The sequence below is a fragment of the Thunnus albacares genome, chromosome 18 (genome assembly GCF_914725855.1).
Source record: "Thunnus albacares chromosome 18, fThuAlb1.1, whole genome shotgun sequence".
Lineage (NCBI taxonomy): Eukaryota > Metazoa > Chordata > Actinopteri > Scombriformes > Scombridae > Thunnus > Thunnus albacares.
In genome coordinates this window covers 15,998,906-16,014,228 of record NC_058123.1, presented here as the reverse complement: position 1 = coordinate 16,014,228, position 15,323 = coordinate 15,998,906, and the positions used below count along the sequence as shown (strand labels likewise).

At 40.0% G+C, this 15,323-nt stretch overlaps 1 protein-coding gene across 2 annotated transcripts in view; it reads right to left on the bottom strand.

Moving 5' to 3' along the window:
* The window catches only part of ssh1b (slingshot protein phosphatase 1b), a 47,963-nt gene that overhangs the window by 31,038 nt on the left and 1,602 nt on the right, over positions 1-15,323 (bottom strand). Inside the window, exons 2-4 of one of the 2 annotated variants that reach the window (XM_044334036.1) lie at positions 14,883-14,920; positions 13,325-13,719; positions 10,580-10,680 (exon numbers count right to left, since the gene is read on the bottom strand). In XM_044334036.1, coding sequence (XP_044189971.1) covers positions 10,580-10,680; positions 13,325-13,422 — 199 coding nt within the window. In that variant the 5' untranslated portion in view covers positions 13,423-13,719; positions 14,883-14,920. The remainder of the gene's footprint in view (positions 1-10,579; positions 10,681-13,324; positions 13,720-14,882; positions 14,921-15,323) is intronic. The other variant, XM_044334034.1, reaches the window with a different exon arrangement.

Sequence of the window (15,323 nt, the reverse complement as noted above, 5' to 3'; positions counted from 1 at the left end):
TTACCCCCTTCCTCTCTGTCTCCTACCCTCTTACTCTCTACCTCCTACCCTCTTACCCCCTTCCTCTCTGTCTCCTACCCTCTTACTCTCTACCTCCTACCCTCTTACCCCCTTCCTCTCTGTCTCCTACCTTCTTACCCTCTTACTCTCTACCCCCTACCCTCTTACCCCCTTCCTCTCTGTCTCCTACCTTCTTACCCCCTTCCTCTCTATCTCCTACCCTCTTACTCTCTACCCCCTACCCTCTTACCCCCTTCCTCTCTGTCTCCTACCCTCTTACTCTCTACCCCCTACCCTCTTACCCCCTTCCTCTCTGTCTCCTACCTTCTTACCCCCTTCCTCTCTATCTCCTACCCTCTTACTCTCTACCCCCTACCCTCTTACCCCCTTCCTCTCTGTCTCCTACCCTCTTACTCTCTACCCCCTACCCTCTTACCCCCTTCCTCTCTATCTCCTACCCTCTTACTCTCTATCCCCTACTCTCTTATCACTTTACCCCATTCTTTCTTACCCCCTTCCTCTCTATCTCCTACCCTCTTACTCTCTACCCCCTACCCTCTTACCCCCTTCCTCTCCATCTCCTACCCTCTTACTCTCTATCCCCTACTCTCTTATCACTTTACCCCATTCTTTCTTACCCCCTTACTCTCTACCCTCTACAATCTTACCCATTTACCCCTTCCTTTTTACTCCCTATCCTCTTACCCCTTTACCCCCTACCCTCTTACCCCCTACAATCTTACCCATTTACCCCTTCCTTTTTACTCCCTATCCTCTTAACCCTTTACCCCCTTCCCGCTTACCCCCTTGTCCTCTACCCCCCCTAACCCAACTGGTCTGTGTCTTCTGTGTTTGTGAAAACTGTCATAAAATAAATAAACCTGTCACCATGACAACTTGACAGCAGAGTTTCCAGATATTTACCTTGTTTAACTTTCTGTAAGCTGAAGATGACCCTTCACTTTCACCTTAACACAATATAACGTGATCATGGAGCCTGGAGGCTTTACTGCAGCTTTTCTGAATGTAGCAGAGAAACACTGCCCTCTACTGATACAGGTTTAGTGCTGCATCCAAGAAGATCCATGTTACATTGAAGAAATATATACTTGAGTCTGATATTGCATGATCGGATATTTCATTCATTTTTAAAATTAATTGCAATTAACTGCTGAGATACATGAACATGAATGATGAAATCTATTTCACTGATCAAAACTCCAACACTAGAAAACACTCAAGCATATTTGTGACTAGGAAGACGATTTTGAACACCACGCTTTGAAGATGCAATATGTAATTATACATTTGTTATTCATAGACTTGAATGTCCATGTGGGCAATTGTATGTAGGATGCACAAGAAGGAGATTTAAAAATTAAGGTTGTAAGAACACAAACATGCCATCTGCTAGGTTATCTTATGGCCCTACATTATGTGAGTTCTCATAATTCTTTGGGAATTCACTTGGTTAAATATGTTGGACTCAAGTCTGCCTGACGGTAAATGACAACATTGTCACTGACCGAGGGCTGGATAACGACGTCAGCAATTTTACAGGTTGGAGGTTCAAAGAATATAGTAAAAATATACAAAATAAATGCACATTTTAATCACCAACAGGTTTTTCTATGGAGACAGTGTCAGCCACAGACTCTAGTATTCAACTTCTTCAAGTGTACAATCACTGTTGGTTTTCTTTTCCAGTGGGAGGAAAAATGTTCACAGATGTATCTCAATGAAGCCAAATCTAAATCCTGCAACCTGCCAGCTGTGCTAAACTACAGTGAGGCAGAATATTTGTCACAGACTCACATGTTGTGGCAGAAAGGTAAAGCAGCTGCATTAGGCAAGCTAAAGATATTCAGATAATACTGATTAAAGACAACTGGTTAAATCTTTTTTCTTTTTTTACTTTTCATTGGTTTTTTGAGCTCTGGACTAAACCCTCTCTGTTATGCGAGCGGCATGTGGGCGCAGGTTTTCAACTTTAAAATTCACCAATAGATTACAGAGCACTATATCTTGATGCGTTCATGATTGTGGCTACAGAAAAACATTTTTGTTTGGTTTTGGACATTGTTGGAATAACGTAATTGACAGAGATAGCAGAGAAGAGTGCACTATATGAGTAGGGCTGGGTACTGAACTTCAAAACTTTTATGACACTGAACTGAACTGCTTCGATACTATCAAGTATCAAATAAATTTTTGTCATTTGTTACCAAATTTCGATATGTAGCAGGAGTGGAGCTGTCTGGAACATCCAGCTGTAGCTTCTCAACATAAACAGCAATGGCGGAGGCAGCAAAAGCATCTACAGCAGCTAGATCAGTAACAGGAAGTTTGACCAAAACATGTAACCTGCAGATAAGACAAGACGAAGCTGTATTAAAATATTGAAGATGATGATACTGCCCATTGTTGACATCAAAACAGCGGTGGTTTGGTGGCTGGCGAACGGCTAACAACAGCATCTTGTGAGGCTCGGCTAATATTAGCTAATGTTAGCTAACGTCAGCTGTGGACTCTTGTGTTGTCACGTTCAGCGTTATGGTCACATAAAAACTGCTTGTTCGAGGCCAGCAGCCGAACCACCGCTGTTTTGATGTCAAACGATAGGCAGTATCATTATCTGCGATATTTCAATACAGCTTCGGTTTGTCTTACCTGCAAGTTACATGTTTTGGTCCAACCTCCTATAACTGATGAAGCCTCTGTTGAGGCTGCTGCTGCTTCCACTTGCTACATTTTGAGCCATTAACTCAGCTACCAACAGGCAATATACTATGCAAAACAACAGTCAAAAAGCAAAGTGATAAAACCATTTATGCTAAAGTTAACTAGCTGTATACAGACACTCAACACACTTTCTCTTTAAAACTAATCAACGTTAAAACTAGTGAGTTTTGCTGGTTAGTTTGAATGTCATTACAGTCACAGCACTGGGTGCCACATCCACACTTCATTAGCTGACATTATGGGTTGAATTGTTTATTGTGCTAAGATCAATTTGATGGCGTCAACAGTATGAAAGTGATTGTAGTTAATAGGTTTATATTTTTTATGTTATGAAACTGGTTTGAGTGTGTAAAAATGCTAAGGACTTGAAAAATAAAACTAAAGATTTGTACTGTAATGTAATTTTCTTTTTGTTAAAATGAATTTCATAAAGTTAGTATCAAAAAAAAGTATTGTTCAAGAACCAGTACCAAAGTCAAGGTATCACTACTGGTATTGTAAATTTTTGAACGATACCCAGCCCTACTGATGAGACGTCTTCTACCACCTAATGTAAGACATGCTATTCTATTCACTGCTTAGGGGGGAACTTGCAGGTTGAATATTTTACTGGATTTACAGTTTATGTATCATTAAAATTATCCTGTGAAATGTTAATGTTTGATTTTATTAGTTTAACGAAACATAAAGGCATAAATTAACCACTCATCATATTACCTCGCATAAAGGATTTGCTCTACCAATCCCCGCGGTAGTACACTGTGCGTTACTAGGTACCAATGAGTCTGAGCAGTCGTCAATTAGTGAGTTTGAATTTTTTCACTACTTATGTTTTGCATCTTATCATTTTTCATCATCATAAATAATGGTGTTTGTGCAGACCGCACAAATTCCAGCCTGTCAGGACCAAAGTCCACTTTCCTAGCAGGACAAAAAGCAGCTAGTTTTCATGCAGGTGAAGAGACAGACTTCACCGCTGCCTCTGTGATGGAGGAACGGGGTTGTGTGTGGGCTCACTTTAGACAGGAGGGTAATGTTATTTGTAATATGATGAAGTTCAGGATGGGATGTCGAAGCCAGGACTGTGTGAGGCTTGTAGCTTATGTGGTTCCTTTGGTACACACAGCTGCTTCATCAGCTCCGCTTTCAGCAGCAGCGCCACACCGACTGCAGATCATCACAGATACAGCTCCACAAAGACATGAACTTTTTTCTAACTGTTTAATCTTTAACTTCCAAATCAGACAGCATTATGGCTTGAACTGAGAAGTAACATCTAATGTGTGTTTATTGTTGTTAGGCAGCATAACTAACTTGTAAAACCACCAGTGTATGAGGTATAATGCTAACGTTAGTTAGCTAACATTGTTAGCATCCTACTTTGTTAATGCGGTTACTGTTTGACACAGCATGACGTTAGTTATTGACTTATCTAGCACAGGATCCTGGTGTACAGTTACATAGCTTGGTGATATTCTGTTTGCTCAGCTAAAACATTTGTAATTTTTATCCTCATTTGGTGTTATGTAGCTTTAACATAAGGTTTTGGGAGATGCTGCAGTAATAAGAGGTGGTGTCTCTGAGGTCCTCTCATATCTAAGTTATCTGCATTTGTTCTATATCACACAATTAATAATGACTGACCTTCACCATATTCTCCAGCATAATAGTGTACATATGACATTGCACAGTTATGTAAAATAAGAGTTACTCTCAAAAAGGAGAGACACATATTTGCAGCTTTCTCTGTTACTTTGAAACCATCTTCAGAAGCAGGTAGAGGTATCAAGAAATAGCGAATAAATACGAAGTGTGCCAGCTGATTGTTCAGAGACATCTGATGATGTCTCAACATCATGTAAACATCTTCAGTTCCTTTGATATCCGACATCTTTTTAAAATATTGTATCCAGAAGGAAAAACACATTTCTTTTATGCCTGGCATGTTGTTAAAAACTGTATCCTGATGTTTGTAGTTTAGTTTAAATTGACTGTTTTTTTATGTTTTCTTTTCAACATATTGTTCATGTTCTGAAACCAGTCCAGGGAGGCTTTCGATTTGAAGGAGAGGGAGTGGAGGACCTGAAGCTGTGGAGGCCAGCCATCATCCACCAGTTAGCAATTTCAGTCAGTCATTTAATCTAAATTATTATTTGGGTCAGTGAATGTATTAAATATTATATCACTGAATGTGATCTAAATATTTTTATCTCCCACAGCACATCAGCCCTGATGGAGTCTCTGAAGGACTACTCCACCTCACCAAAGACTCTATGTGGCAGTAGTGCTGCCCTCTCCTCCACTGCACTGGAGTCGCTTACCAGGTCCTGCCAGCAGAACACAAAACATGAGGCAGTTGGCCTGTAACTTGCACAGCCTTGACGGTTTAACACAGGACTTTAGTGTGAAACCCAGTTTTTTGTTTGAGATACATCCAGATGCATAGTTTAAAAACTTCAGTATGTTTATATCCATGTCTTACCTGATTCTTGTCAAAAATAGATATTATAATAGATAGTATATTTCATACCAGTGTACACGTGTATATTTGTGATATTTTCTACACTATTACATTATTTTATGAAACCCTGTAAGTACATCTGTTGTTAGAGTGTCAACTTGATATCTATTGCTTAGCCTATATATTATAAATAGCCTAATATTGTTTTAAAATGGGGCTGGTCCAGACTAAAATATCAAGGGCCAGATTTTTCTTCCTAGTCTGTCCCTGGAGATGAGGGTCTAGAAGGTAAACTAAACAAAAATAAAGTATAGTAGCCATCTATCCAAAAGAGTAATAAACAAACATGGACAATTTATGTCTCTTCAGGAGTATGTCTGAAAATTCTGGGGAAAGAAGTTATTTTACAAACAACATCCATTATGACTTTCCACAGTTACTGTTACTCATCATAAACATCAAACACAAATTTCAATGCAATTTTGTCCTTCTGTCTGACAATTAATTCTAATTTAAGCTCAGTTTCTGTCAACCTGGGTATGATTACATCTTCTCCTAAATATCTGGTCAATTGTGATTTTATTTGTATAGACAACTGATTAAATCTATGATAAACAACTAAAAGGAAAAGTGCTTTTTGGATCTCAGAAGCAAAAAAGAGGGAATGAATTCCCAAAGAAATTAAGGTACACTGTTTCATCAAACCTCAAACAATCATTGAGAAATTCGAGAAATTAAGTGCAAGCTTCAATCACACACATGAAAATTTTCACTGTTGTGATTTTTGCACTTTTATTTGTCAAGTAGAAAACATTAATTAAGTCTATAAAGTGAAAAGGTTTAAATCAAAACATGTCATGTGACAAGTGAAACAAGTGAAGGTTTGTCACATGACATGATGCTTATGACATCATTAAGTTCCGGGCCCTCTGTGACATTACAAATACAGAATACAGAATGTTCTACTGAAATAAACCCTCCTGTTAAACTCCAGTCACTTACAACGTGAAATCGGACATAGACGCATCTCTCAGAGAGAACAGAGCGCCAACTATCGAAAGTAACTACAATTTACTACAACCGAAACTTTAACTCCAGCCGAAATGGATAAAAGTAACAACTCAAGACAAAAGGTCAGATTTCCTAAGCAGGAGACACTTTTGTGCAAACTTTTTTGGTGGTACACTTTTTTGTATGTTTTCTTTTATTTATTCATCTCTTGACTAAAGCTTCAACAAATACAATTAGTGTAAATAATTTTCTGGAGAGGGGATGAATTTCTAACAAACACACTACACTGGTAGACTCATATTAAGACTTAAATGGCATTTGGTTTCCTTATGTTGCTGTAGTATCCATGAGTTCCATGGATATTATGTTGTTGGCTGTTGAGGATATTTCACTTCACTGTAGGGTGACAATATTTAGGTGAAATATACAAACACTGTTGACATATTGAAACAGTTCCTCAGAATGTGACTGCTTTGGCTAAAATAATGACACAGGGAATTTTGACACATGTATACATTAACTGTTTTGAGTGAGATTTGGCTTTTACAGGCTGTACAGCATAATTTCATATGATGATTACACTCAGTGTTTTGAGAATTTAACAGATAGATAATGGCCTAAATGTCTTAATGTTTGTTTTTTAACAATTTAATAATTATGTTTATGAAAAAGTACCCTTATTCAGCCACAGTGCTCTTTTACCACACATTTTATGGTTCATTCGATTGTGAATAAGTATAAAGATGAAAGACTGGATTGAGATCCAATCACTCAGACCACATTCAGAGGTGGTCTGGGCCGCATGTAACTACATTCTTTTAGTAATGTAAATGCAATGCGAAGTGAGATCTGATCACAAGTGGTCACTCAGGACGCATGTGGAGACGCATATTGATACCGGGTGTAAACAGGGCCTTTGTGTGTGTAACTAAAGGTGGACAGGACAGTATTTTACCTAAAACACTGCATATATATTTGTGTCTTTCAGTCTTATAGAACAGCCCAGCCTCAAAATCCTGCATCCAGCAGAGTCCAGCACGACCTGCGACAGGCCCTTCTGGGCTCCAAGGCTGAAAATGAGCAGCTGGTTTCCGAAAACACTGCTCTGAGAAACCAGATTGCCACCATGGAGCTCATTTGGAAGCATGAAAAGAAAAGTCTGAAGGACGAAATAGACTCTTTGGTCTCCACGTTGTTCATGGCAAGAAATGACATGGACAACCTGGTGCAGATGGTTGAGTCCACCAGAGCCAGTCTAACAAAATCTGAGACTGAGTGCAGGCAGATGGCCAGGAGGGTGACCCAGATCTCCCTCGAAAGAGATGATCTGGTCAGAGCAGTGATGGACAAGGAGAAGGCTCTTGCTGAGAGCATTGTCAACCAGCAAGAGACCGAAATCCAACAGAGAGCATGGTGTGAAAAATACCATGCTCTGCAGAATCATCTCGCACTGGAGCAGGAAGAAAAGAAGGCAAGCCGTGAGAGGATGCAGGAGCTAATGGCTGAAAGAAAGAAAACGGAAGAGCAGTGGCACCGCAAAGAAAGAATTATGGAGCAGGAGATGAGGCTCCTGATTCTAAAAAATATTGAGCTTCAGGTACACCACATCAGCTGATCATTTTGATTTGAATAATAAGAATAATAAGAATTGGATTGTAACAGTTTGTTTGTCTCTTTTCAGGAGCTCGCCTTGAAGACAGACAGAGAGAAGGTGCAGATGAAAAAGCAAGAGGAGAAAGCCAAGAGGGAAACAGAAAAGAGGCTGAAGAAGGAGAGAAAAGAGAATGAGAAGAGAGAGAAGGAAGAGAAAAAGGAAAATGACAGGAAGGAAAAGGAGAACCTGAAAAGACAAAAGAAAGAAAAGGAGAGGGAAGAGAAGGAGAGGAAGGAGAATGAAAAAAGAGAGAAGGAAGAGAAAAGGGAAAATGACAGGAAGGAGAAGGAGAACCTGAAAAGACAAAAGAAAGAAAAGGTGAAAGAAGAGAAGGAGAGGAAGGAGAATGAAAAAAGAGAGAAGAAAGAGAAAAAGGAAAATGACAGGAAGGAGAAGGAGAACCTGAAAAGACAAAAGAAAGAAAAGGAGAAGGAAGAGAGGGAGAAAGCTAAGAGGGAGAAGAAAGAGAAGAAGAGAGAGGACTAACATCCTTTCTCCCTTCAGCCCTCACCCCCACCTTCTACCCTCTTCCCCCCTTCCTCTCTGTCTCCTACCCTCTTACTCTCTACCTCCTACCCTCTTACCCTCTTCCTCTCTGTCTCCTACCCTCTTACTCTCTACCTCCTACCCTCTTACCCCCTTCCTCTCTATCTCCTACCCTCTTACTCTCTACCTCCTACCCTCTTACCCCCTTCCTCTCTATCTCCTACCCTCTTACTCTCTACCTCCTACCCTCTTACCCCCTTCCTCTCTGTCTCCTACCCTCTTACTCTCTACCTCCTACCCTCTTACCCCCTTCCTCTCTATCTCCTACCCTCTTACTCTCTACCTCCTACCCTCTTACCCCCTTCCTCTCTGTCTCCTACCTTCTTACCCTCTTACTCTCTACCCCCTACCCTCTTACCCCCTTCCTCTCTGTCTCCTACCTTCTTAACCCCTTCCTCTCTATCTCCTACCCTCTTACTCTCTACCCCCTACCCTCTTACCCCCTTCCTCTCTATCTCCTACCCTCTTACTCTCTATCCCCTACTCTCTTATCACTTTACCCCATTCTTTCTTACCCCCTTCCTCTCTATCTCCTACCCTCTTACTCTCTACCCCCTACCCTCTTACCCCCTTCCTCTCTATCTCCTACCCTCTTACTCTCTACCCCCTACCCTCTTACCCCCTTCCTCTCTGTCTCCTACCCTCTTACTCTCTATCCCCTACTCTCTTATCACTTTACCCCATTCTTTCTTACCCCCTTACTCTCTACCCTCTACAATCTTACCCATTTACCCCTTCCTTTTTACTCCCTATCCTCTTACCCCTTTACCCCCTACCCTCTTACCCCCTAAAATCTTACCCATTTACCCCCTTCCTTTTTACTCCCTATCCTCTTACCCCTTTACCCCCTTCCCTCTTACCCCCTTGTCCTCTACCCCCCCTAACCCAACCGGTCTGTGTCTTCTGTGTTTGTGAAAACTGTCATAAAATAAATAAACCTGTCACCATGACAACTTGACAGCAGAGTTTCCAGATATTTACCTTGTTTAACTTTCTGTAAGCTGAAGATGACCCTTCACTTTCACCTTAACACAATATAACGTGATCATGGAGCCTGGAGGCTTTACTGCAGCTTTACTGAATGTAGCAGAGAAACACTGCCCTCTACTGATACAGGTTTAGTGCTGCATCCAAGAAGATCCATGTTACATTGAAGAAATATATACTTGAGTCTGATATTGCATGATCGGATATTTCATTTATTTTTAAAATTAATTGCAATTAACTGTTGAGATACATGAACATGAATGATGAAATCTATTTCACTGATCAAGACTCCAACACTAGAAAACACTCAAGCATATTTGTGACTAGGAAGACGATTTTGAACACCACGCTTTGAAGATGCAATACATAATTATACATTTGTTATTCATAGACTTGAATGTCCATGTGGGCAATTTTATGTAGGATGCACAAGAAGGAGATTTAAAGATTAAGGTTGTAAGAACACAAACATGCCATCTGCTAGGTTATCTTATGGCCCTACATTATGTGAGTTCTCATAATTCTTTGGGAATTCACTTGGTTAAATATGTTGGACTCAAGTCTGCCTGACGGTAAATGACAACATTGTCACTGACCGAGGGCTGGATAACGACGTCAGCAATTTTACAAGTCGGAGGTTGAAAGAAAAGAGTGATGAATAAGTCCACCATCCAAATCTGCAGGTTCTTCTGTCTCTCTCATCATCTTAAATATTCATTATGTTCATGTTTCAAGATCAATAGTAGTTTTTTGAGAAATTTCCAGAGCTTTCATTGCACTGTAAACTTAATTTTTCTATAGGGTAAATATATTTGTGATTGTGATGTGTTTTCTACTTAAATTATCATCTCATTTCACATATGCTAAGTGTTCCAATATCTAAATAACAGATACTGTTTGTATATTTCTTTGAAATCGCTTTAAGCAAACTGCCTGAGACTCAATCTTGTTTGAAATTATTTGTGAGCATCCCTGATGTGTTCAACTGCGGGTCACTTCAGGTCAGACCCAGCTGGGTAAACTTTCCTGACTCAGTTTAGAAAACACACAGACAAACCCACAGAGAGAAAAAGCCTCCTCAGCCAACACAATTTTCCTTTTGTCTAGAGCTCATTTATGCAGAGGAGATGGGCAAAAGAACAAGAAACAAAGCTTCTTTTGTGTGTGTTTGTCCCTACCTGCGTGTTTGTGGTGGGTCGGGGTCTTTGGTCCCTCGGCATTGCCGCCCTGCTGGAGGAAGAGGGCGGCTCCTTTGACCATGAAGAAGCTCTCACTGAGGCTGAGATGCAGAAATGGAAAATAAATTTTGTGTTATTGAAGTCTTGAAGAATACATTTTGGGAAACAATTTTCATCGAAGAACTGTCTTAATTTTTACTATGTAGGCTGCTCTAACTGCCCTCTATTACAAGTCAGGTGAGACTCTTTAAGTGTACTTGACATCTGCTACCGGCACAATTGGCTTTCACAGGTACAGATGCAGTTTGACAAATCATGTTCAGATTTCCTTCAATAACCAGCTGAAAACACATGATCATGTTTAGACTCCATTATTCCAAAGTAAAACTACACAAATTCCCTCCTTTTCCTCCTCAGTTTATTTTGTTGTCGTCACAGTTCCTGTAATTTTCACTTACTGACTGAATGTCAAGTGGATACTTGTATAATGCATCATTTGGCTTCATCAAAGGGGACGTATTATGCACATTTCTACGTCTATATGTATATTCTGGGGCTCTGGAATATCTTTGCATGATTTACAGTTTAAAAAATCTCATTATTTATCTTATACCGGCCCTTTATGCAGCCCCTCAGTTCAGCCTCTGTTTGAAACAGGTCGTTTTAGCTCCTGTCTCTTTAAGGCCCCCCTCCCAATGAGCCCACTCTGTTCTCACTGGTTAGCTCCTGGAAACTGCCCCTCAACAGACTTACAGCTACGCAAACAAACAGTAGTAGTAGGATTTCACTTATTGTTCTAGTTCTTTACTCTAAATGGAAACTTCTCATATACATCTGTACGTGTTTGAGCCTGAATCAGATCTGAAATATGCAAGTGGACAATGTGAACAACATGTAGAGCAACCTTAACAACAACAGCTATGGAACGGACGGCCATTGTGGGCATGCAGGAACAACCTGATGTCATCACGAGGAGGAAGTAGAGGTAACATTGCAAACCAAGCATTCAGAGGAAGTTGAAGCCCTGGCTTTTGACTTACATACGTTCACCTCATGTTTTGGCACTTTGACCATGTTTAACATAGACATCTGACATCGTAACAGTATAAAAATACAGAAAATCCCAAAAAGCATATGTCCCCTTTAAACTGAGCAACAACTAAATCATTATTAAAATAACTGACTATCCACAATAACCTACCAAACTGTAGTTGGAATCACACTTAAAATATTGTAGTGTGTTCAAGAATTGCGATTAACAAAGTTGAAACAGAGGCACATGAAATGGCTGCAGTCAGGATACTGTACGTACAGTGAGCAGCCAGGTGTAGGCTGCATACTTATTTCAGTCTTCACTGGTTCAGCGAGCAGGACAGGAGGCTCGGCAGTGATTGAAAGTCAGTAGAGTCCTGATCCAGCAGGTTTTACAGCCCTGTGTTTTTATAGCATGATGAACAGACTCCATTTTATTGGGTTTGATGACCTTCGGCTGATCATACGTTACACCCTGACTATCCATATGTGTCCTGGCTTTTAATCTCATAACTGCTTCCTCTCCTGTCCAACCTGCGCTTGATGTTACACTCCTGGGTCACGACTTGGTTATTATGAAGGCTGCAGTGAGCAGGAGGAGAGCTTTAGTGTCTTTTCTTACACAGAACAGAGAGCAGCTTTGTTTAACCACAGTCTCATTCCCTTCTCAACCAACACACCACAAAGCCTGGCATGACTGAGTGGGACCATAACAAGGCCTTTTGTTTCAGCTGCCTCGCTACGTGGTATCATTGTTTCTTTTAAAATTTTGTAAGAGATGAGTGATTTTGTGACGAGGGTAAATTAACCACAAGGCTTAATGAAACTGGAATGAATAACTTTCCTGACACAAGTTTAGGCGACACTGGTGGCGCAGAAATGTTCAAAGTAAGAACTACAAAGTCTTGACAAAGCTCAATCAGGCTTTTCTCTTATAGTAAATACAATTATGATGAAAATAAAAAAAATGAATCTTAAAGTATGACAGATGAAGCTCAAACATTATTTTTTCATAGGAAAATAATTACTTTAAGCTTTAAAACCTTAAAATATACCTGACTGCATTTTTGTTCTACACAATCACCTTCTGTCCTAAAAAATTAAAGTCCCCCTCCACTCAAAATTGTGTTTTGCTCATTGTTACTTCACTGTGATGTTTGACACTAGAAGCCTTTTTCATATTAATCTTTTGAAGGGGGAAAGTTTCTCTGCACTCATCTTAAATCTGATTTTAATATGTGTACCTATGAACATAGTTGGTGACATCACAACAGAAGCCAATCATGGTCCTGTATGCAACTTACACAAGTGTGATGTGGAAACTTGAAACCTTCAGTGCGCATATACTGAGACTTTACAATGAAGTAGGAAACATCCTGTATCCAGCAGGAAAATATTTTCATATTTATATATATTCTGGATTTCTCAACAAAAGGAGAAGGTGTAGATGTAATTTGAAGAATTTCTAACTCGGTAATTTAACTTTTTTTGTGAGAAAAACATATCAAACACAAATAATTATTTAAAGCACAGTTTTTTTTTATGACTTAAATCATTTGGATGGGATCTTTAAGCTTTAACTTACTCACACTGCAACATTATCACTATTCATTTAAGTTTAACCACTGATTCCAGACATCACAACCTGCCACAAAGTGTTAAGTTACACTAATAACGTAATAGGTCTAAATGTTAATGCTGCTGTGAACTTACATGCGACAGATCTCCCTCTGAGTCAGAGCAGCCTCCTCCACAAAGTGAGGCAGCACGGTGAACATGGATTTATGTGACGTTTTCACCACCAGATGCATCCTCCTGGTTGTTAGTGGACTATCTACAGTTTAGTCTCCTCTTAAAACATCCTTCCATCCATCGTCTACACCTGCATATTCCTGTCCGTGGTCACAGAGGACTGCAACCTCCCCTTGTAGCATATTTCGTTTTAACTTCTGTCTTCCTGGTCTTGGTCCGATATGTCCTTCCTCTCTTCCTCCCACAGCTTTCTCTCCATCTTGCTCCCAAAATCTCCTCGTCTGTGCCGCTCTGCCTGTCTCGGATTCTGCTCTCTATCTCCTCCTCGCAGAGCCTGCTTCACCAATCAGCTCTCCCTATGTGACACCCGGCCACAATAACATCATTCATGCGAGTGTTGGGAGGCTTGGCGTCAATCTCAAAGTTTGACATGCGGAATCCTAAATTAAGACTCTACACTGATGAATCACTGAGCTTCAGAGAAACATGTCAGTCATTGAGTAACTCCAGACAAAGCATGACATGACTGTTTCAACTGTGAATGACCCACACACACACACACGCACACACACACGCACACAAAGCACAAAGACAGAGACTGTGCCAAAGTTTTGCTGACATAAATCATGACTTTTCTGATGTCGAGTTGATTAAAGGAATGCTTTGTAACCGAGCAGGAACAACAATTTTTGTACTCTGTTATGTAACTGAGAAAAGGAGGTATTTTTAAACCTGTCAGGTTAAATCAACTTTAATTTCAGCAGATTTTTCTTCTTGACAACAGTGAGAAACTAAGGACCAATATAGAAATAGATCATTTGGCCTCGTATGGCTCAGAGAGCCAGATTTGCTGACATCACTGAATCTTCACGACTGAGGACAAGACAAGCAGCTCATCAGTTGCCAAAGTAGTTTTTAACAATCCAGGGAGTGTGGTTCTTTGACAGTCTAATTTATTCTATACAAGTCTGAGACACTGTAAATAAAGCAAATGTGCGGACGGAGTGACAATGTTGAAATAATCCTCTGTTTCTCTACATCGCTATAAACCATTATAGAATCAATTGGGCAGCGAGCATTTGGCAACAACACAACCAAATAAGAAGTATCAACAGCAGCACATGAGATGGAAATCTAATCAAGAACTAAATTAACTTAAAAAATAATTTTCCATATGTACGCTTCTTTCGTGCAATGGAATTTATCATTATTTTGTGTGACACCTCCCAGAATATGATAAGAAAATGTTTAACGAAATAATTAAAAGCCAGTATGATGTGTAAAAAAGAGAGACATTGTTGTCTTGCTGGTATTTCCCCTCGTTGCTACCACTGAGTAGGATCATCCTCTGATTGACGTCAATAGTAGCTACTGTAAGGTCACAGAGGTCAGAGGTCCCACTGACCAAGACAGTGGGAGTGAGAAATACAGTACGTCTGTATTTCTTTGTAAATGTGTTTCAACTCTCTGTATCTAGAGAACTTCAAATACATGACTTCTAAAAACAGAAAGATCTTACCTCTGATTAATTTTTCGGTCATCGTCACTTCCGAAATCCTGAAAGACAAAACAAAACAAGGCAGATGCTATAAAGAAAGGATACGAAGTAATGTATAACTGCAGTTTAAAATGGGGAAAAACTGAGAGAAGAGTCAGAGAGGTTTTGACATTCACCTCGTGTACTTAAAGCAGCCATCTCTACTGGATTACTGAACAGAGACTACTTCACTGTGCACAATGAAGCGTTGTTTGAATCATCTAGCGGCTAGCATTCATCATGAACATGATACATTATCGCTGTGTAATAGGATTTCTGAATGGACCTTGATTTATGTTTTGTTTAATCTGTAAGACATGAGGTAGTACAGTAGTGCAAATGGATGTTGAGCATCATGCGTGAGGATTATTAAAGTGTTCCAGCACCATCTGCTGGTACTTCCTAGTCAGTGTCGTGATCTCA